The following is a 24,444-nucleotide window of genomic DNA, read 5'->3' as shown; positions in this document are numbered from 1 at the left end:
CAGCCCCTTACCGACACCGACGGGCAGCACTTCTGCCTTTCATCTTGGCGTGCGGACATAATAGATATAGATATATATATATATGTGACAGGAGTCCGCGCCCGGCCTGTCACCTGCCCCGGCCCGCCCGGCGCCCCGGCCCGCCATCTTCCCGCCGCCCGGTGTTTACCACAGCGGCGCCGCCCGCGGCCCTGCCCCGCGGGGAGCCCTTCGCCCCGCTTCGGTCACCGCCACCGCAGGGACCCCTCGGGCGCTTTCCACGGCTTCGTGCTTTCCACGGCTTCGTGCTTTCCACGCGAGGAGGAAACCCTTTTCAGTTTCAGTGGGACGCTTCGTGAGGAGGCGACAATCCTCAGCCCTGCAGCCCTCCCCCGCTGCGGGACGCCGAGCGCGGGGGACGGGGCGCTAACGCGACTACAGGTCCCGGCATGCCGCAGCGCCGGCCGCTGCCTCCCGGCCCCGGAGCTGTAGGCACCCACCGCCGCCCTATTGTACTCCAGCCAGAGGAAACCGCACTTTGCTCCGCTCAGCCTTCCCCCCCCCCCCGCCTTCTGAGTGGTCCCTTCCAAGGCTCCATTCGGCGGCATTCGGAAGGTCCCATCCGTGGGAAACGGGAGGAGCTAGTCGAGCGAGGCGAGACGAAAAGCGCAGTAGAGTTCTCCCTCGAGGCTGGGCTAGCCGGTGATTAGCGTGCGCGGTCACCAGTAGAACGAGGCGGCCGTCAGAGGAGCCAATGGGCACGAAGCGGAGGCGGGCCGGTTCCCGCGGAGGGGCGGGCGTAGGAAACGCCGGAGGAGCGGGAGCCGCGCCTGCGCGGGGGGGACTTCGTCGTGTCCCTGTGTCGGCGGCTTCCAGGGAGGGTCGGGTGGAGGGAGGGGAGGATGGAGCGGGCGGCCGAGCGGCTGTGAGCGGGGTGGAGAGCCGCGCTGCGCCAGCAGGCCGCGGAGCAGGCCTGGGGGGTGGGAGAGGCGAAGCGAGGCGAGGCGAGGTGAGGCAGGGAAGTCAGCCGGGTGACGGGCTCGTGCGGCGGAGGGGGCTCGAGGCAGAGAGCGGGCGGGCGGCCGGGGTTGGGGCTCCCGCTCCGCAGGGCGGCCGGCGGGGCAGGATGAGCCAGGAGGAGATCCTGAGGAAATTCATTAAGCGAGTCCAGGCCATGAAGGACACGGACCACAATGGGGAGGACAACTTCGCCAGCGACTTCATGGTGAGGGGCGGCGGCGCGGGGAGGGAGGGGGGGCGGGCAGGGTTCCTGCCTGTCCTCGAGGCGGGTGTGTGTCCGTGTCCGTCCGTCCGTCCCGCCGGGGTGGGGCAAGGTGCTGGGCTGCCCCCGCAGCCCCTTCCTCATCGCCCTGCGAGCAAGGGGGCGTCGGGGGAAGCATCGTTTCCCTCTGAGTGACCTGCTATTGTGTAGCCCCGAAGCTCGGCCGGCTCCCCCGTGCCCCCCACCACTCTTTGAGCTCGGTAAGAGGGGAGGAAGGTGGCCGCTTTAATTTACCCTTCTTCCTGCCCCCACCCCCCCGGGAAGGTTTGTCACCGCGGCCCCCTGCCCCGGCCCTTCTCTGCTCCCGAGGAGACGGTAGATGATCGGCAGTTGCAAAATTAACAGGGAGCCTGCCCTCCCCCCCTTCCTTCCCTGAGCAGATAAAGGGGACAGAGGCGGCTCGGGGAGGGTTGGTTGCTCTTCCTCTCCCTTACAGCCCCTTTTCTTGCGGGGCTGCAATGTATAATGTCATCTGGGGATAATCGGGTATGCTTTCCCCCCCTTTATCTGCCCCTGAAGCCGCCTGCTTGAGATTTCTCTTCTTTCCGAGGAGATGTGTTAAATGTCTGAATAGTCCTTGGAGGAATATTCATCTTCCCTTCCCTAACATCTCCTTTCGCTCCCCATCCCCCATCGCAGCCCTGCCTGTATCCCTCATCCTTTCTTCCTTTCAGATCAGTTCACCGTCAGCCTTTGGTTAACGTGTGCGCTCGGGGGAAGAATTTATTGGAGAATTAGCTCTTTTCCTGGTTTATTTTAGCTGTTTAATCGGGCTGTTAAAATGTTTGAGGAGATTTATCTTTTGAATAGACAGTCTGAGCTGTGAACAACAATTTCGACTGGGCAGATGTCACTGGCACTTTTCAATATTGTTTAAACACTTAATATCAAAATACAATTTGGCCCACAGAAGAGCTGAAGAGGAGCGGGTTAGCAACCTCCGTATACGCTGATCTTTGCAGCTTGTTTTATTATCTGGCTCTATTTGGGAATAAAGCAACATTATTAGTCCTTTAAGCTGTCAGTCTTTGCTAGTGGTCTGGGAACAAAAAAAAAAAAAAGACCCTCAATGTAAATGTCGTATCAGGGATTGTCTGAAATGTGGGGAGGAGGCTGCGGATGTTGCGCAAGGCAGAGGGGCGTTGGGAGTGCTGGCAGGTCCAGGGGTGGAAGAGGAAGTGGAGTGGACTTTGGGAAGTAACGAGTTCATCCAGGGTGGGGTGGGAGCCCGTGGGAAATCGGCCACGCTCTTTGGGCAGGATTTTGCAAATACTGAAAGTATGCTGCCGAGCGTGTGGGAAAGGAAGAGAGAAATATGTAAAATGAAGAACAGCATTGGAGTGATAGGACATTTCTAAATCTGTTTCACTGAAGAGAACATCTTCACATGAGAATTTAAAGGTTAAATACTTTGACAGAACTGTTTCATTAGGTGATAGTTTTAGTAATATAATTGCTATTAAAGACAAATTGACATCTCGTCTTGTCCTGATGAGTCCGTCTTGTTCACGTAAACTATATGTACTTTACAGAAAGGGTGGCCTAGACTAGTCAAAAATATGGGATTTTTTTAATAGCGTTTATGCTAATACTTTGAACTAGATCTCCTAACCCACTTCTACCATTTCATATCTGATAAATAGCCTAATGTTTTAGCTTTGTTATAGTCGAATGGTATACAATAGTTTTCTCTTCCTTTCTTCTAAGTAGCAGCACCTCTGTATGCAAAAATAGCTTTTGTTTCAATTTCTCTATTTGACAGCATGTTGTTTCTATAGCTTTCAACTGTATAGTCAGTAAGCTTTCCCATTGCTTTCGTAGAGCAGCAAGGGAAGAGAATGCTGCTAAAAATGGGAAAAATAGGATTGTAGGAACTAACTGGCAAGGCATTTCAGGAGAAAAATGTAATACCTGAAACAACGTTAAATGCTTTGGAAAGAATTGCATTCAAAATGTCTTTTGTCCTCTTAAATATGAAAGTTTGAAATAGAAAGTGTTGATTTTTGCATAATAAATTGTAGGAAACCCAGGAAACTAGGATGCTGATCCTTGGCCTTAATATTCACAATAGTCTCAATATTCACCTCTATGTAGTAAAGCAGATATAGATTAACATGGCAACGAGAATTATAATTACTAATTTTTATTTTTTTTCCCCACTGTGAACATGTTGGGGTATTGGGTATGTGTTTTAATGTGATGGGCTGTGTTTTTTTTGGTTGTTTGGTTTCTGTTTTGTTTTTTTTTTTTTTAAACTGAGCCATGCTTAGATGCTCTTTAAAATGATTCAAAAAGGAGAAGAAGAGAGGTGAAGGGAGTAAAAAGCTTCAGTATTCTGTTTTCTTTAAGACTTAGTAGAGAGTTTTCGGGGCGGGGGGAATAGAGGAAGTTGTATTTTCTCATTTAAGTGCAGGATGTACTGTTGCTGCTAAGCAGTGGCAAATTTGTGGAATAGGAATTGCTGTTACTCATCGTTTCATTTCCAAGTCAAGATGGAATCTAAAATAGGAATGGAATAGTGGATGAATGCAATTGAAAACAATTCTTTATTTTCACATCTGTATTGCCTTTGAATGTGTTGAGTAATAGGCTTACAGAATTATATTTAGGCCAGAGCGAATGAGCTAAAAGTACTTGATAGGTGCCAGGGACCGCTGAAGGTGAGAGCAGAGAAGCTAGAGTTACGTGAAAGTAGACTGATAAGTCTGACTGAATGTTACTGAAAGTCCATAGTGTAGATGACTAAGACTGTTATTTAATAATGCCATTGACATACCTGAAAACGTGTTCCACTTGGAAGGTGGAAAGTTGATTATTTCCCCTCCCTCCCCTGCTTACAAGATAAATTGTGTGATCTGGGCACCAACAGAAAGTTTGTTACTGGAAATCAAATGTATTTACTTTTAAGTAGTTTGCACTAGAAAGTAAGCCGGACTTATTAGTAGATCACTTCAGTACTATGGGTATGCACAATTAGGTTTAAATGACGTGGATAGTTTGGAAACAGTATAGGCTTGTCTGTGTGTTTTGCCAATAAGCATGTATCTGTGGATATAGGGGAAAGTGGGCTTTTTCCTAAAATAATGTAGGTTAGGATTTTGCTGGTATGGTTACAATACATCCAAGAGTATGCTTTTTCCTTGTTTTCTGCTGACACTGCTAATTGGGCAAAAGGAAGGTAAGTATAGATTGCTTCCTCTTGGTGTTTCATGTTGTATGAATACAACCAGCATGGTCAAGATACTGATTTTCTATAATGAACATGTGTCTTACGTCAGACAAGGGTTGGAAGTCAAAGCTCCATATGGAGGCAAAGAAAACAGTTTTTCTAGATTTTAGAAAGACCTCAATAAATATTTTTTGCTGTTTTTTCATTTAATTTATGCACAGCTAACACATTTTTGTTTTCTTATGCAGTAGTCTTGACAAAAGCATTCTGATACTCTCTGATGTAGATTCCCATTGTTATAGGAGAACTGAAATACGAATGGTGTAAAGCTTTACCTTAAAAAAATCAGATGTTATGTCTCAAATGTTTTATGGTATATGACAATCTTGCTTAATCTTTTGAGTTATATCTCTGGCTAATCTGTTGTCATGGAACACAGAGAATGGCTGAAAGTGTTTGTGGTTTTTGCAATAGACACTGTGTAGGGGACCCTCAGCTATTGTTTGAAGGTAGTGGCATCAAAATGTTCCTATCTTAGACGTCAGTTGAAATAATTCTGATTTTTAACAACTTAGTAAGGAGTTACTAGGTACTTACATCTGGTCTCAGATCTCTATAACTTTCATTCAGGAGGGCACTGGTAACTAGCTCAAAGAACTAAATATTGTGTATCTGTTCTGTTCAATCCATCTAAGCTGAAACTCTTAGGTTTGGAGATAGTAGAGAACTCAATGTGCTGTTTTCTAAAGTATGGCAGGGGCGTTGAATGGGTCATTGATTTGAAACAGGTAAAAAGGTAGTTTCTATGATTTTAACCTCTTGATGGTTTTATTTTTGAAATTTTTATTTTTGAGTACTTCTACCTCATTGTTCTGTGAAAATCCTTTTTTTTTAAAAAAAAAGGGGAAGTGGAATGTGCTTGACATCTAAGAATAAAAGCTAAGCTGATCATACACAGTGCTATGACATAAAACTTGCCTTCCTTGTAAGGTTTTTGTTTTTTTTTTTTTTCAGGAAAGTGCATCTTTTCTAACATACCTAAGACTATTAAAATTAATTAGCACTCTAGACTATTCTAAATCTCTGATCAAGACTACTAAGATACATAGTGAAAGTGCATGTACTAATGGCAATTGTGACATTGATTTTGTTCTAATTCCTATACATTCTGAAATAATGTTAAAGATATCACAAATGCTATATTCAATCATAGCCTTAGCAATTGGGAAACACCCTTCTTAAAAGCTCATCTCGCTATTAATGTGCATTTGTGCGAACCTTTCTGATTTAAATACCATTAAAGGACCTCTTCAGTATCTGTGAAGATACTTTTCAAATTTATAAGGCAAGCATATAATCTGGGAACTTAGTGAAGAAAGATAATAATGCAGAGAAATATAATACTCTTATTTTTAAGTTTTAAAAAAAGTATAGTCATGATGTTTTCTAGTATTTACTGAATGCGTTTCATGCTTGTAGCACATAATTTGAAACGAACTCTCAACTTATGCTTTATCATATGCATTATAAAATACATACTGTCTTTTCAGGAGAAATAATTTTTATCTGCTCAGGCTAAACTAGAAAAATGACTTTGGTAGAATCAACTAGATGGTAAAATGTTTCTTGAAACTTAAAAAAAAATCAGTGTAAATATAGGTTTGCATGAAATTCTTGTAAATTGGGGGCTTTTGAATGAATATTGACAATTCTGAGCACTTCTCTTCCCTTAAGTGTGATAGAAAAAGTGATTGCCTTGGAGAAAATGACCCGTATGTTGTACATACATGTTATAAGAAGCTCTGCACTTACAGATGTGTTAATATGTCATAGACAACTGTCACTTTAGATATGCTTTGAGCCTTTTTATAATTTCACAATAAAAAAAAAAAGGGTGGTCTGTTACTACTCATCTTTCATATTATGCTTTAATTTGAGTGTTAATGTACTTTTGAAGTTTTATTTCCATTACCTGTATTTCACGTAGATGCTGTTAATTTGATTGGGGACACACACTTCATTGTGAGCAGTGATAGTCATCTAGGTCATTCCTAAACCTTCATTTACATAGACTACATCTGGTTGGAGCAATATGACAGAACAGTAATTTCAGTAAGCCTAACTTCATAGGCTTCTGAAATTTTGTGAAATACTGTTCTTTAAATGTTATACAAAAATACAACTTTCTGGGAACAACCATTCAGTACAAATATTCAGGTTTTTGTCCCCTCTGAGGAAATGAGTGCTGTTCCTGTTGTTTCAAAGATGCCATTCTGAATTTTCATAGGGGCAGCTGAATACAAACACAAAGCTGCTATAGTGACCCTAGGGTATAAGAACTTGCAAACTCTGCCTAAAATTGCAGTAGTTCTTTTGGGCAAATTAACCTAAAATAAGTCAGTTAGGCAATGCTCTGGGTTGTGTCAAATAGCTTGCGTGGTAGTAAGTTCTGTTTGCTCAGTCTCTAAAGACAGCAAGCAGTGTGTAAGTCTAGTGTTCTTACAGATTAAAGGGTAGTGTACTGATTTTACTGAATATTATAGAATTGTTCAGGAGGAGCAAATGGTAATCTGGCCTTGCCCCTCATGGCATATTACATGCACTCCAAATAATTTAAACATGTCACATACATACTTTGCTTTTATTCTGATCTTAATCCTACAGTGCCTTTTGCTGTATATAGTTATACATATGTACAGATAGATACATATACATAGATAGATACCTGTGGTGGTGTGCTTCCCCCCTCCCCCCCGCCCCAAGCCATAATCACCAGTGGGTTCATGATGGCTGCATCCCTCTTACGCTGGACGACTTTAGGGAATGGATGGCAACACGGTAGCCAAGGGCTGTCTGGAACAGTGACCCAGATGTCTTGCTGGTGTGCAAATATAACCGTAAGTCAATCATCTTACTCTGTAAATAGTGGACAGCCCAGAGCCCATTGAGCTCTCCTGCATGGCAGCGTGCTGCATGCCAGAATCTTGTGAGTAGGGACGCCTCTCAAGGTTGAGAGATTCCTTGCTGCAACAGATTCTTGGTAAGTGACTAATAGCATGCTAAACTTTGAAATCTTAGGTAAGTGACATAAAGAATCAATTGCACATACATAATCCTTTAGACATAAACTCTTGGTCAAGTCTGGCACTAGGACTGGATCCAGCTGCACTTAGACTCCTCTCCGGGAAGAAATTTAGAAAACAAGGGGGTTCTTTCTGAACCTCGTGACTCAACGGGAGGGTCTCCCTGACAGTTTTGTCTGACCTTGTCCTCTGTGCAGTAAATAATCAAGTGTACTTTGCCATAAATCTTGTTAAGCCACTGTCACATTTACTATCAAACTTTGTTAAATCACTGTTTATATCGATAAACATACTGTTGCTTCTCTCTTGTGAGTGAAGTACATGACTCCATCCATGACAATACCTAAATATCTATCTATAGATATGTCTTGTGTGACCGTAGTTCATCAACCCTAGACCCTAATCTATAGTTCTGTAGATCTATGTACATGCAGAGATATATGCATATATCTGGATGTAAGTCTATATACTACTCTGCATATATGTGTGACTGATTGCTATAGCAAGAATTTACCTTAAAACTGCAATAGGTTCAGGGTATTTTTCCTTTATATTATTACATCTAAAGCAAAGTTATGAGCTCTGCAAGCAGGGAAAGGTTAATCTGAATATCTGCTTACCTAATGTGTATCCATTTGTTAACAGTAAGTGCAACAAAAGTCTGAGGCTTTTAAAATTTATCCTAAAGCCATTAACTTGTAATAAAGAGAAATCCCGTTTAAATTTCTTCACTGTTACTATGTAGGATGTGTAGATTGTGTTGTGTACTAATACAGTTGCACTGTAATGTCCTTAGTACATAGGAAATTTTGGCATAGAGAAAATAGTAATGCAGTTGTTAGTGTTGGGAAAAGACAGAACTATGGTAGTATCTTGAGTACACGTTTGTAGAGCTGAAATCAGAAGCTAGATGATGCTTTTCTTCTTTGTCTTATAAAACAGTTTTCATTTAGGGAGAGGCATCAGTGTTAAAGGTCAGATACAGGATTGAGTAAAGCATAAGTTAATTGGGTAGAGCAGAAACTCTTTGTGCCGTTAGGAAGTGTGATGTTTGCATCCTGGTATTTGCATCCTGGGGTTTTCCTCGGGCTGTTGTGCTCTACAATTGCTATGGTTATGCCAGTGCAGGTTCGGATAACAGCTGTGTATATTTGCCCTAAATGAAGCATGGAGATGCATTTCTATGTCTGTTAATGAGTATGTGAATGTTGCAAAGAGATTTAGCTCTTTGTTTTCCTGCTTCATGTGGTAAAAAAAACCTTGCCAATATAAACTTACTTATGAATTATTTGTTCAAAGTTGAACAGTCTGAATGTATTCATGGAAGGAGAGCACTCTGGTATAGCTGTTGAGTTTTTGATCCAGAACTGGGTGCCTCATAGAGTGGCTGTATTGTTAAGGTACTGTTTTGAATCCCTCTATGTCTTTGAGAAACAAAATTGTGTTCAGACCCAATACCGTTGAAACAGTACAACGATAGTAGCTTTACCAAGGAAGCTGAGAGTGCAATAGCAAGGTAAGGAAAGAATTGTAAGAGTAGAAGAGCTCAGTGAAGTCTGTTAGATGTTAGGACCATCGTTCTGGGTTGGGAACCGTTGTTTAAAGTATCTTTAATTACTGATGTCAGGATGTTACAGTCACTGAGAGGCTTGTGTAGGAAAGTTACAGCTTGTAACTGAAGGCCTTGTTCTTACTACCCTTTTGCCATCAGCTTTAGAATAAAAAAATCTTAAACAACTAAAAAGATGAAGTAGAGAAATAAGTTTCCCAAAAGGTACCAGATAAATAGAGGTATAAATGGATGACCTAGTTTGGTTGACCTAGTTTTTAGTCTTATCTATCCTCCTGCAAACTGATACTTTTAATTTCTTTAAAAGGTAATTTTATTGGTGGTAATCAATTTGTGGGAAGACTTAAAGGCAATATTGCTCTAATGGAAATGTCTTTTGAAAGAAAAGCCTAGAAGAATTGAATTATCAGCTGTAAAAAGTAGCAAGCTGATGTAGCCACTTACTTCAATGAGGGAAAATACCTAGCTATTTTAAGACGACTGAAGCTATGAATGATGTTGCCTCGTGGGCTAGACATGTCATTAGGAACAAAAGCGAATAAAGATACGTGTTTCATTCAGATTTGTAGAAGGAAGCATCACTAATTTTGACGGAAATCCTGCCATGATGCTTCTGACAGTTAATTTTTTTAATTTATTTTACTTCTGAGCTCCATTAGTCCAGGAAAAAGAATTGAACTGCTTTAGCGTTATGAATGTGCCAAGGGCAACTACATTAGTAGACTGAAAGTTCTAAGTGCTGTATGGGTCGGTTGGCTTGTTCAATTTTTAATCTGCTATGATTTGAAGAAATCCTAACACAGCTGTTAAGTGTTCATAAGCATATCCATATAATTTAAGTTCCTTTCACTTTGGAGGAAGAACTATACCCTTATTTTTAATATGTTGGAGAGCAGGTCTTGATTCTTAAACATTGAAATATATTAGTTTTAAGTGTATGATCTTAGCTAGGAGTTTTGGTGTCTAAAGTCATGGGTTGGAAAGCGTCAGTCTCTAACGGGAAATTAAAACCATATTGATTTAAAGAACATATGCATTACTTTCATCTCTTTTATTTAGTTATAATACTGAACTTGTCAATTTTAAACTTTTTTTTAATATTAATTTCCTTTTTATGTAGTCCTGTAAGTTCTGTGTGGCTTTGTTTATTTTTCTAAGGTCAAAGTACAGTGTTCTCTTGAACAACTTTGTATCTTGCTGCATTTGTCTGTTTTGCTGTCTTGTCATTCTTAATGCCGCATGTGGATGACATCTGCTTTTTGTTTTTCGTCTAAAAACACTCAGATACTTTGTACTCTTTACGATCACAGGAAGAACAGCTTCTACGTGGATCAGTGAGATTGAAAGCAGTTCGTTCTTTAGTTCTGGAGAGGTAGTTGACCATCTTTCAGCTGTGGAGCTGGGCTACAGTGGGTACACAGGGCTAAGACTTTTTCTTCTGGACAGCTAATAAAGGACAATCAATGGGAGGCTGAAAAGGTTGTGGTCCACGACTGACGTTGCCTCATCTTCCTGCTTTTACTGAGGTTGAACATTTAGCACCCCGCTATCATTGCTGTCTTTCCTGTCTGCTGTAAGGTGAATATCATGGATGAGGAATCTGCAGCTGTTTAGGCAAGGTTTGAGTTCATGCAGGTTTTGACTGGACTTCAGAGACTGGTAGGCATAATTCCCAGCTACTTACCACATTTGAGAGTTTCAGGGGCTGTTGGTCCAGAATTTTCATATTGTTTTACATAGTTTGGTTATTATTTTTTAATAGATCTTGTCTTTCATTTATGTTAGTATGGCATTATTCCTCTGATAGTCCTTGGAGGACAGCTATCTTTGAACAACTGGCTTCCTAATTCAAAGGATGCTATATGGATTTCCTGTCTTCAAGTGTTCAAGGGACTTGCCAGTGTAGATTATGCATCACGTTGAAATGACTGATTGCTGTGGAAACTGCACAGCTCTTAAGAAGCCTGAGTGGTGTTGCACTGTGTCCTAAATGTTTCACTTTTTTTTTGACTGTTTGACACTCTAATGCATAACCCTTCAGTGGAACAGCATCCTTTTTTTTTGTCCCTCAAGGCACTCAGTTTTCTGGTAGCATATATGGTGCTTATGTATAGCTTCGTACTTAGATTTTTTTTTATTAGTTGTCCAGTATTTGCATGATCTTACTGTACAAAACTGAATTAATTAACATGAAAAGCAGAACAAACAAACAAAAACTAGTGATATGAATAGTGCACTGCACTTAGACTGTGGATAGGTTGGGTTTGTAAGTTGATGACTAGCTGCTCTGTGAGTGAGTAAAATTGATCATGGGGATGCCTCAGTGGTAAATGTATAATGTCCTGCATTTTTGCAGTGCAGAGCCTTTTTTTTTTTTACTGCTTTTCCACATGTAGAAAATAAGTCTTAATTCTTCCTTTATTTTCAACTTGAATCTTTTCCTTCCTGCATAGGAAGCAGGATTACTACTGGAAGCTATGCTTTCATTATTAGTTACTCCCTTATGTATATTCTGATAATTTTAGCAAATAGGTAATTGTTAATTGAAAAGAATACAGCTGTCCAGTAGGAGTACTCAAGGGAATCATTTAGCTCAAAATAAAGCTGGAAAATGAAACAGTATTCTGGAGGGAAGGCTGTATGTAGGTTAGTTTAACTCAAAAAACCTCAGAATTCCGGCAGAAATGAATTAATTATAAATTGCCTATAGGGCAGCACCCCTATTGCACGAAGTGTTAAAGGAAGGAAATAATCTCTTAGATACTGTGAGTCTCCCCAGATGGCTCTAAGCATTTGACAGTTTCTTCTAAGACTTCCATTTTTAGTCGTATAGGTGGTTACACAAAACCTTGTTGATTTTTATTATGATGAAATTAAAATGTAAAACTAATTTTAACTCATTTCCTGTGAGGTTGCATAAACGTAATGGTGTGTAAATGTTAATGGCCATATAGGGAACTATATGTAAATGTTAATGGAGAAAAATGACGATTTTAGGCAGGTAGAAGGATCTTTGAAAGTACTTCAGACACTTACGGGAATTTATCTGAGTAAAGAAATGCATTGTTTTATACATACTTTATTTTTCTTTTATTTCTGCTTCATGAAGAGTAGGCCCAGAAGGGAGATATGCAACTAACTTTGTTTCCTTTAACAGCTTTTTGCTATAAAACTGGAACACAGAAGCTTTGCACTTAAAGCTTTGAACACAAGTCTGTTTTTCAGACTGAATGTTCTGAAGTGAGTTGCCATTAAGCTGAATATTAAGCCATATAGTCGCTCACAAATCAGTCACAACCTTCTATATTTTCCTTATAAACAGAAGAACTTTTCCAAAGGCTATTCCATAGAACTGCTATGGGAATTGCCCTGATACTCTGTAGTAACATTGCTCTAGGTGCTGCTTAAACTGGTGCCAGATGTTTTCTTAATATTTTGATTAAGATGATAAAATTTGAGCTTTCTATTTTTTTTTTTGTTACCGTGAAAATGCAGCCTGCAAGTTGTTTAGGATATCAACTTCCTATTTTTGTTCTTCTGAAAAGAACAGGTAGAAACTTGAATACATGAAACTGGCAGAGAGAAGCCTAGTTGTATTTCTTACAAATCACAGAAATCTGTAGCCTTTTAAGAAGTTATTTAAATCGAGAGACCAATAACACTGAAAAAATGTGTTTCCTAAAGTCAGCAAGCTGTTGCCATAAACCGTGATTTCCTAAAGGGAAGTAATATTTACTGCTAAAATGCTAGCTAGTCCCATAACTAATTCTAATACCGAATAGCCTGAATGAGAGCTTACATTTGGTAATTTATATGTTATTAAACACTATAGCATTTTTGGTGCAAAGCTATAGCAACGTATCTTTCTGGCACAGCATTTTAAAAAGCATTAACACTGTTTAAATTGGCGATTGTGTGAAAATGAAGCCAGCATCCTGTTTGTACAGTCTTATAGCATACATAATAGGCTTCCCTTCCTGTATTCATAGAAAAAATACTGTGTCTAGTAAAGTAAGGCAATATGATCATCAAGTGAAGGAATTATGTGCATACAAAACCCTCAGTGCATATAAAAATCTCAGTGATGATATTTTTAGCTCTTATGGATGAAGATAACTTCCAGACATATTAAGTGTACATCAGGCCAAGATGTGTTTAGAAGTGAGAAAAGTAGCAATGAAGTAAAAAGGGAATTCAGTAAGGGGGTATAATTAAGAAGTGAACTGATTTATTTCTAGAGAGACGGTACCTTTGAACTAAATGTGACCATGATTTTAGTCAGGTAAAGGAACTTGTATGACATGTCAGGGAGTCACTGGAATTTGCTTTAGTAAATAAATGTGAAAATGAATTCCTTCTATTCTTGCATTTCAATGCCATGTCCTTTAGATTTTATGGGGTCACTGTATTACCACTTCAAAACCTCCAGAACTTGATCCTGAAGTCAGGAGTTTCCTGAACCGTGTGCTGTTGTGTAGATTTTCAGGTGTTGTTCCTTGCAAACTATTCCAAGATAAGTGATAATAATACAGCAGACAATATTTACTTATAAGATTTGTGTGATTTATTTTTTTTTTAACCCCCCCTTAACAGATTCTTGCTAGTGTGATACTGGAATTTAGCATTCACTGGAAGCAACTGAGAATGTGAAATGTTCTGTTGGTAGGAATGTAGCTTACTGATTTTATATGCTTGAACTGAAGATTGGTTTGGATAGAGATCACAACCTTCTCTCCTTCCTGTAGTAGGTCAGCTTAATGGGTATATAATTGTCTATTGTCTGGAAAGTTAAGTATATAAAACGTTTTAATTTATAAACTGGGATTGAGATACCCTTAAAATTCACGATACACCTGGCATAAGCAAAGTTCTCCAACCTTCTCTGGAGGTTATCTCAAATGCCACAGAAGAAGGATTTTTGCAGAAGAAAAGATAGAAGAAATGCTTGCTCATGTAGGCTTCCTTTTGCATTCATACTGTTGTCTTTTGATTTGTCTTTAGCTTGTTGGATCTAGCTTCTGGACATTGTATAAACAAGATATCCTTTAGAATTCTGCATTTATGTGAGCTAGTAGTTGAATCATCCCTGCAAAGTGTATGGTTTTCTACTGGGCATAGTACTTCTGTCAAATCTTATGCAAATTGCAACATGTATTTTTTTTTTTTGATTCAACACATATCAACCCTGATCTATCTTGGATATTTTATTTTCATTTTGCTTCTCTCTGTTGTTTTTTTTTTCTTTTTCTTCCTTCCTTCCCCCTTACTCCTATACTTGTGCTACCTTATCCCTGTACTGTTAGAATGATTTCCTGATTTTTTTAAACCATCAGTTATTACTGTTTTTGGAAGACAGATGCCATTGTATGATGAGTGCAAAACCATGTGAATAAGTTAAATAGTTTTCTTCAACTTTGTCTTTGCCTTGCTTTTAGACTTGAACAAGCATTTTTTTCAGAACAAGCATTAGCTTTGTATGGGTTGTTATGGATTTAACGAACTGAAGGCAAATGATTGTCTTTAGTGTCGTTTGCTACCCTTTTAAGCTGTGCAAGCATTGATTGATTGATCAATTGTTGGGTTATAATAAGAGAGAAGGTATATGGGGTGGAATTCAATTCAATGGTCAAAGTAGAACTGGCTGATCTGTTTGAGTTTCATTTTAAATTCAGAAGAGAATAACTTAGCCATACATTTTATTCTCTTAACTTTCTCTTTAAGAGGATAATAAAGTTTGCAAATGTTATCTAGCTCTGATAATGAACATTTTTTAGTAAATGAAAACCTTTAAAGTGTGTTAGCTCTGGACAATGGGACAAGAAGCCTGGGAAGCAGGACAATGAGTTTTAACCAGACTGGTTAAAAGCAACTGCAGGGACTGGAAGAGTTTCTCCAAAGCTTTTTGAATGTAACAGGTTGTTTTCTCTGCACGTCTGAAAATTGCACTTTTTTTTGTTCTCTTTGGAAATTGTCTTTATAAAATAATCATGCACGCTGTTTCTTATGAATTTTCCTGTTATGGTTTTTGTTTCACCATGATTTATATTCCAGGGTTTGTATTGGACTGGATAATATTGCTTATGGATTCTTCTCCTCAAAAAAGGAACTGTAGTACTGAACTATTGTCTAAGCTTCATTATTACAGAGATTCCTGGAGACCAAAGCCTAATCTGAGTATCTTGAAATAAGTATTGAGTTCTGACAGCTACCAGGGATGCAGTCAATATTCAGAGAGAATAGCAGTGCAGCTTGCATTGGGGTCATGATGCAGTCTTCTAGTAAGTAGTGTGTACTTGAGCGTTTTCACATAATGTACTATTCACTGTAATGCGTCTATAAGAAGCACTTACATCTTGATAAGACATTGTGATACTTCACTGCTCCTGTGAATGGATTCACTTTGGCTGTAGAGTATGTATTTCTGTATTTTGCATTTTAAAGCCAGGATTTAGCAATGCTGTATGTCTCATCCTATTACTTGTCATACAGTTACTGTCTCTTTAGAACAAATGTGTATTCCTGTCTGGGCTTATTAGCATTAATAGCTGTTCTGGTTACCCAGTGGAATACTGATGCATGCTGCTAGCAACTGGGAGTGAGAAGAAGGTAGCCTTTAAGGGAGGGCACAATGCAAGGATTAAAGACAGCATGGCTTTAGAAAAATGCTACTGTTCTGTAAAGTCAAAGTGTAGCAGACGTTGGGGCTGAGGTTGAACTTAACTGATGGCGTTGAAAATAAATTGAGATCTTTTATAGCTATTGATTATGTTTGGAATGCTGCCACTTCCATCAAGGGAAAATAAGACTGAGAAACTTGGCTTATGTCCTACTTAAAATTGTGTGTTTAAATAGTTCTCTTTTTAGTGTGGGGAGTTCTGATATTTGGAAAGGGTTGTTGTTTCTCCCCAATCCAAACTGCATGCAATATCTAGCTTATTTGCTAGCTAGAAATATTGCAATAGGCAGTCTTCCACATCTGTAGGAATTTAAAAGGTTGGATTTTTTCTGACTAAAGACACGTCTGTTTCCACACTGAAAAGCAAGTCATGCAGTTTTCATGGCTGTCAGCAGCAGTACAACCTGTTCCTCTTAAGTCATTCTGTGCTATGTAGCCTCATGTTCCAAATTGTTCTTTTTTTTCTTTTCTTGTATAAAACTTGTATAAAGTATACTTTGCTTGCTTTTAGTATTTCCTGTCTTTCTTTGTAAAATTTTAGATTTCATTCTTTCTTGTCTAGCCTTTCCCAAGAGTGGCTTTGATAGATCTGAGGAAGTAACTTTGGTAATGCAACTTTCCTCATTTGCTGTATTTCATCTACTTATTTTGTCATTCTGAAGAGCTGTGACTAGTGGTTTCACAAACTTAAATTTCCATTATCTGAAAGTGTAATTAAGTGTCGATTCTGCAATTTTAGAGCTGTGAGTTCAATATTCAGTAAAATGCTGTAAAGTGTAATTGTTCTTGAGGGAGGTAAAAACCCATCTTGATGGAGAAGGAAGCAGTAAAGAGTAAAAGTTAGGAGGAAGCTATTCAAAAACAGGAGTTTCTTTGTGGAGATTACATTGCGTTTTAGTGAGCTAAAACAGGAAGGTATTCGTAGCTTATTTGTGTGTAGGTTAGCAGCCTGCTGATCTCTGAGTAATGTATGTTGAGCAATATACCGAGTTGAAAGAGACAGTAAAAATGTGGAAGAAGTTCTGCTTGTCCCAAGAGCTGTCACCAGTGTTTTACAGTCAGACAAGGCCTGACTGTGGTCCCTGCAGGCAGTGGGCTTTGTGATGCTAACCCACCTGCTGCCTCTCTTCTGATGCATCCACAGTCAGAACATCTCACCAAGTCACCTTGTTAATTTTGTGGCTTTGCTGAAATGGTTTCCTGTTTTCCAGAATTAGAATGTGAATTTGACCACAACTGTAGTATTTTCTCAGAATTTTTTAAATGTATCTGTAAGCAGAGAAAAGAGGAATACTTCATTTAGTATTGAGCAACGTTCCTGTTCCTAGATGGGTAAGTGTGGGCTGCAGCCAGTGTCAGTGGCAAGTTACTATAAAGACAGTGTTTGCTCCGATATGAGGAAGGAATAGTAATAAAGGAGATTAGTGGCTTAGAAAATAAGATTAAAGGGAACAGAATTGGAATAAAAGGCTAAGAGGTGGAAAACTGTTAAACGTGGTGCAACGGTTAAGTTATCGATATGTGCAATCTCAATATATAAATAGCTGTTGTCATTTAAGTTAACTATTGCTTCCAGTACAGGAAAAACAATCCAGCTAACCTTTGTCTGTAGGGGTGGGTAGGAAACTGTCCTGGTGGTAGTTCATTGTACCAGAAGTTGAACAGTCTTGCATTGATGAAGAAGCATGGCTCATACCAAACTTAAAAATCCCAAAGCTATAGAAGTAGAAAACCCCTCTATCCATATCTTATAATCGTGTAAATCACAAAAAACTGTTCTTTCCTGTATTCCATTTGTTAGCTTCCTTAATATGTGATGGAAGGAAGCAGATGAATAGCAGTTTATGTGCTTATGTTTATAGCTAGATGGAAACTTCTTTTAAAATCTAAAGTATGCCACAGAGTTGTATCCAAAGTGGTTACTTGCCTTTCCCTAAAAGATGGAAAGGCCTAGAATCTACTTTTTGCTACTTTATTATATTTTTGCTGATTTCTTAAAATAAGAAACTGTGATTTTCATCAATTCCACCAATTCATTAGCATTTGTAACTTATGGGGGTTTGGTGGTATCTAAATATTTAAGTACATAGTTAATAATTATTAAATCAGAATTAATAAACCCTTAAGTATTATTTGTAAAGGCTACTTGTATGCTGAAGTGATGGGTTCGTTACTTGAACGCAGTAAATTAGTTGGATATTAATTTTAATTGCGGTGTTTGGGGTAAAGGAATACTATGAATGAGATTATCTTATGCTACATGGAAAGGATCTCAAAATGTTACAAACATTTTTAGTTCTATTTTTTAGTGGTGTTGAAATTCGAATTTGCCACACATGCTACAATAGGTATATTCATAGCTGGGGAGGAAGATGAGTAGATGAATCTACAGATCAGTTATGTCAGTGCTGAGTACACCCATCTTTGACCAACCAATAGTATCAGCATGGTAGATGAAGATATGGTGTAAATAAGACTTACAGGAAATGTTGTCAAAGTTGGAATTTGGCCAGGATGATCCCCTTATTGCCTTTGCTGCTGTTAAAGGACCACTTGTTCATTAAAATTATCGAAACAATTACCTTGGAAAGAGATGGACCAGCAAACACAGTATTCTTGTAGCACATAGATGCACATGGGAAGAAAAACATGAAGTTATTTCCGTAATGAAGGCAGTTTTCTTGAGATTTCTTGGATTCACAGCATAAGAGCAAAAGAGTAAAATTGTCTGAGACTTGCTCAGGCAAATAGGAGCTGGGTAAAAGACAGACAGTCCCTTAACAATAACTTGGTTATAAAACAGCGAACAGTTAAAGTGATCATAACTACAATTGTGGTGCTTGGGACAAAGCAGTAGCATGAATGAGATTGTATGGTGCTGTCTGGAAAGGATAAAAAAATAATCTGCTGTACATGGTGGTATATTCTTAACTGGGGAAGAAGGTGAGTAGATAAATTTTAGGATCATGAGATACTTTAGGTTTCTTCATAATATAAAAAAATGCTGTAATGTGTCAAATCAAATGTACACCTAGTCTAAGACTTCATTCTGACTGGTGGATACTGAGAGACTGTAAGAAATAAAAGAGCCATCCTGCTAGTTTGTATCAATGGCAGATTCTGAGTAGAAGCTCCCAGGCTCTGTAGTAGCAGGTTGAGCATCACAGGACACCAGGACGCATCACTGCTGTATTGCCAGCCAGGATAGCAGCAGGTATTGCTACCTGACGTGTTTAAACAGGCCCTGTGCTGCCTGCAAATTCAACTTCCTCATTTTCTTTTTTTTTAAAGTTCCTATTTCTAAAGGAAAAAGTTGTGGTGAATTTTTTTTTTTTAGCCTTTTCCTGTCTGGCAAGGATACCAGATACAAGTATGCTGTAACTATAAGTGGTTCTGCTGGAGCTGTGTCTTTAGACAGGTCCTGTACTTGCTCAAATCTGCTTCAAGGTATTCTTATTGTTGGGGGATTGAGTGAGAGAGTTCTCTGGCAAATTGATCTGATATCTTTATAAAGAAAGAAATCTGTACTTTGTACCCCATCTGAAATTCTTGATTTCTTATTTTTCAGCTTCATAACCTTCCCAATCTCCTCCACAAGAAGCACCAGGTTTCTTGTGCATGCTACCACTACTGTGATTGCTTTCTTGATAGTATGGGTCTAGACAATCCTGGGTGTATTAAAATATATTACGGAAACTTAGCTTGATTTTTCTCACCTTCCTCTTGTTTGTCTGTCTGCTTTTGTAATGCATGCTGCTGCTGCTGCCCCTCTGGCATGTCATTGCCTGTCAGCAGGATGGCATTAGTTTCTCAGGATGTGGTCCTGCCTCCAAGTTTACGGTTCCTTTTGTGTCAGTATTCTCCTTTTAGACTCAAGTTTAGACACCCCTGAATTGGTCAGGCAGTTGGACTAGATGATCACTGTAGGTCCCCTCTAACTGAAATACTCTATTCTAAATTTATAGTTTATCTTAATACCTAGATTTCGTGCAGGTGAATAGAAACACCTACCCATTTCTTCCTGCAACAAACACTTAATGTGCCTGAACTTTGACTTCTGCTCTGTCCTTTACTTAGGGTGTGGTGTTTTCGTGCCCGTCACAGAGGATTTCACACTGTGCTATAAGAATTTATTGCTTTTGAGTCTAAGTCTCTTTAGGCCTGATTGAATTTTGGTAGAGGTAGAGCACATTTTTATGTCTAATACTGATTTTTTTTTTTTCTCAGAGGTGTTATTTTGTGGTTTAGGGTATTGTAGGAAATAGGAAACAAATACCTTTTGAGCCCTTTTTATCACCCATTTTCAGTGTGCCTTAGTATCTATTGACCCATGTGGTGTACTTCTAATCAGTAATGTTGTGTGAAACAGCTCTTGGTCTTTAGCCTTTTACCTTACTGGCTAAAGTTTGTGTCTAGGACTCTATGTTCTATGTCTGATATCAAAAGATGTTACTGTTGTGACCCAGGTGAAGCCCAGGGATGCTTCATAAGAATTTCCTCCTTTACAGTAGACCTGATAACCAAGGACTATCAGCTGCCGTCTTTTCAACTGGAGCCAAGGTTTTCCTCTGCCCAAGAGGACACTGACATCTAGTGGATGGGTTCCACAGACACAGGGCAAGCAAACTGCTGCTTTAAGGATATCTTCTGGACTCTTACCTAAATTTTGTGTTCGTTTAGATAGATCCTCAGGGTTGTTTGGATGAAGAAGGCGTGTGTGTGGGAAAGCTTGGCTAGTTTTGTGTAACTACTACTGAGGTTTAAGGATTATAGGTTGTGCGGTCAAACTGGTTTTTTTTTGTTGCTGGTGGGGTTCTCTTTTGCTCAGTCAAGTTGCTGGCATGTGAACCTCAGGTGTTTGTAACAAAATGATTTAAGATACTGTGTTTCCCAGTTGTCCTCCCAGCTTGTGCAGATGATCAGTTACCTGTGTAGCACAGCAAGAAGAGGCAGATGATCCAGCTTCTCACCTCTGAGACAGACAGTGCTTTTAAGTTTCCTTCAGTTCTGGGCCTATCCTTTCAATGAAACTTGAAGCCTAATAACACGTGGTAGTGTTGCTTTGCAGCTTGTCTCAGACATCTGTTAGTTTAACTGGGAACTGAGTAGCAGGAAAAAAATTTGACAAAAACACAATTTTTCCAGGAATGTTCCAAAGAAGAGGACAGTGCTCAGAAATCAAACTTTTTGAAAATGTTCATCAAAACATTAGTATTGCTTTAAAGACAAAAATAGACATTTCAGTTGAAGTAATAAAATCCAGATTTCTCTATCAAAGAAAATAAACACTGCATAAAGCTTGATAGTTGAACAGTTAAACATGGCATCTTCTGCTGAGACAGTTGATGTGGACTGAGTAAGTCATTGTGCCTGTGAGCAAATAGCACCAGTGCTGCAGATTAATGTTTGATATCTGAGGGTTTAAGTGATTCTGCACTAGGGTTCATTAAACAATAATGTACTGGTTTTGGATTTGTTGACCATCTAGCAACTTTCTAAATGAGGTTAAAACAAAAGGCAGTTTTGAGGCACTTTATGCTTTAAAATTAAAAGAAGCCTTTCATGCCTCATTTAATGGTGGAAGAGTCAGAGGAAGTGTAGACTGACAGTGTTTAGAATGAGAGTGTTAGATTTAAATGTTTAGTGATGGCCTTTAAAAAGGAAAATATTGCTTCCTTGTCCAGAGAAAACATTGATTTTTTTTTTTTTTTCGCTGAAAGATGCAAAGATTATTTTACTGTTTGCTATCATTCTTTGGTTACAGTGTAAGTATCCTAAAGTAAAACCAGACTACTGCAACCAAAAACATTAACATAAAAATGAATTCATGTTTTATATGAAATACCAGAAAATAAAACATGAAGGCTACTAACACTTTTTCTGTGCTAAAGGGCACTTATGCAATGAAAGCAATAGATAAAGTAGAATATGAATGGTTATACCCTGAGAGGAAAATGTCAGTAATTTCAAGTTGAATCAGTTTTATTAATATCAGACCATGAAGAAAAATAAGAACATACAAACCATCAAAAAAGAAAATCACAGCTTCAGCTGACCCGTTACTTTAATTAAGAAGAAAGAAGAAAAATAGCTTTTATCTTCTGTTGACTGTTGAGAATTTGTATTGTCTCATCTTTAGAAATATCCCAGCATGCTGGACTTATTACTGAATACAGCTTGCTTGACAGTAAATATTTTGTGTCTTTATATCCTCGGTGACTACTACAAATGCTTGTGAGTTGTCACTTAGTTTGTGGTAATATGCATGTGTGTCTCCTTCATTGTCATCTTCTAGTGTACAACTTTATCTGGCTTTTTTAAGTTTAGTCTTGTTTCTATTACCCTGAAAGTCTGTCTGCTTGCTTTATGTAACATTCCCATCTTCTCCTCTTGTTGATTGTTTTCTAGCTTTGTCATCGAACATCTGTCAGCATGCTCTGCTTTTCATGAGAAATCATGAAGGAAAATGCCCCATTGGCCTGGGAAGCTTTTTGAGAAACTCCACTTGTGAAGTGCCTCCAGTCAGATGATTTTTTTCCAATATTTTTTCTTGTAAAAAACAGATGAAAGAGACTCTTGTCTCACCTGAATTCTTGTAAAAATTCACTCTTCTTTTGAATTGGCACCATATCAAATACTTATTTGAAGTTCAGATTAGAACAGCTTCATTTCCCAAGAAAGGAAGTGGAGTCATTACTTTGTCACTTATTCCACATAGATGAGAATTATAGATAAGGCTGGATCTGAAGGTATTCCTGTGCGTTTCTGAAATAACCTGTAAGTAAATCTATCATCCAGAGCCTGGGGCTGTTGAATAAAGCTGTTTGTATTTCAGATAGAAAAAACTCAATGAGGGTTCGCTCTTGTTTACCAAACAAACTGTCTACTTCTACATTCTGGATTGTAGATATTCAGTTTTTAAAAGTGATGACAGTTGAGGGTTACTGTAAATTTATCAGCGGCTTGATTGACAAGGTGCTTGCCTGAACCAGATTCACTTTACCAGTTGGCTTTCATACCTTTTCATTTGTTGAGATTTGGCACTGTAGAAGGACTGTATTTAGCAAATTAGCTGTGTAACAAACATAGCCTGTAGGGTACAAACATCAATGAGAGGCTACTTTTAAAAACCTTTGTGTGATTGAGTGTATACTTCATAGGAGGTAAACATTTCTCTGCTCTTCAAAATAGAAGAATTTCAGAAGTAATTACATTATAAATGTAATAAAGGCATCCTACAAGCTGCTTGGAAATTAAAGTTTGACTTGCAGCTTTGATGTTAAGGCAATAAAAGGTATGTAAAGGCTTTATTTCAGAAGTATCGGGGATTTAGGTTGTCAGCGCTGGTTTTAAAAGAGGACATACATTTGTTACTTGACCCTTTAGTTTGATGCGAGCTTTTACGAGTCTTCAGAATTAAAAATTTCCTCTAAAATGTTAATGATTTTAAAAGGTTAAACTTCAAACCATTTGATTAAAACAGTATTTTCATTTACTTTTCAGTAACTTCACTGTAGTATTCTTGTCTTTGGGTGTTCTAGTGAAATCATGATACAGGGCTGCAGAAGAGGCAACTATTTCTTTTGCTAGTCACTTCTGGGTTTGCATGCCCTGAGAATACCTGTGATTAAGGTTACCGTGGTATGTCAAACAATGTATTTGAAATAGTTGTATTTGAGAATAATCACAGCCTTTTCCTTTTTTGAAGCTGCTCATTGAACAAAATATGAGGAAATTTAGAAATATTTTCTGTGTGAGCAGTAGTACTATAAGGTCATGGAAAATGCTGCGTGTATGCCAATGTTACTTTTGTCAAAGTGTGTGTGTAGAAGGTTCAAGGACTTTTTTTAAAAATTCAGAAGAAACAAAGTAAATGTCAGAGTTTGTATTGTTCAGGCTTTTAGCAGTGTTTCTTCCAACTTGAATGTTCAGCCATTAAAACAAAAATTTTAATGGAAAGAAATAATCTAAAAATCATGCTTGTGAATAACTTATTGTCTAGATTTGTTGTTTCTATACAGGCCATTGATACTTTGGTTTCATTTGAGTAGTTTCTTTATAGCTCTTTCTGCTGTATTTATGGGAATTTTGTTGGCCATTGCATTCTCTGTTCCATCTCTTTGAAACCAGAATTGGCATAATCTGGTTGGAAGGTGTGTGCTTTTGAACTGATGGGGACACATTTGTTAGGCAAAAATTGGCAGATGCTACAAATATAAACAATTATGACACAAAATTCCTTTGCCTATCCACAAATATTGGGCTGGTTATTAGCTAGGGTTATTACAGTTGAAATCTTAGTACAAGTTTCTGTCTTTAATGAGGCTACTTCTTTCTGGCTCTTAAAATGCTATTGAACTCCATCATAAATGGCCTCTTTATAACTAGCACATTCCTTGGCTTCCAGACACAGCCTCAAAGAAGGGGTGAAAATAGTTATAAGCATGTTTTCTCCAGTTAGTAGAAATGTATTTTCTGTGTGATACCTTCTTTTTCCCTTTACATTCCCTTACATATTCCCTGTGTATGTGTTGCTGCATGGAAGTACTGATTCAGTGCTTGTCAAAAATGGGGTTTTTTGTATTTATGTCTGGAAGGGGGTTAGATTGTGGTTTTTTGAAGGGGGGTTGTTAAAACCTTGTGGGTGTTGTAATTGCCAATTATGAACTAACATAACTATATTAG

At 38.8% G+C, this 24,444-nt stretch overlaps 1 protein-coding gene across 1 annotated transcript in view; it reads left to right on the top strand.

Moving 5' to 3' along the window:
• The first annotated feature begins 880 nt into the window (after positions 1-880).
• PTPN12 (protein tyrosine phosphatase non-receptor type 12) overlaps positions 881-24,444 on the top strand; it is an 81,391-nt gene continuing 57,827 nt past the window's right edge. Inside the window, exon 1 of the mRNA XM_054840421.1 lies at positions 881-1,204. Within this exon, the coding sequence (XP_054696396.1) occupies positions 1,106-1,204 (99 nt within the window). The 5' untranslated portion in view covers positions 881-1,105. The remainder of the gene's footprint in view (positions 1,205-24,444) is intronic.

The sequence above is a fragment of the Grus americana genome, chromosome 1 (genome assembly GCF_028858705.1).
Source record: "Grus americana isolate bGruAme1 chromosome 1, bGruAme1.mat, whole genome shotgun sequence".
Taxonomy (NCBI): domain Eukaryota; kingdom Metazoa; phylum Chordata; class Aves; order Gruiformes; family Gruidae; genus Grus; species Grus americana.
Note: the sequence above shows the minus strand (reverse complement) of the source record. Positions and strands in the feature narration are given on the sequence as shown.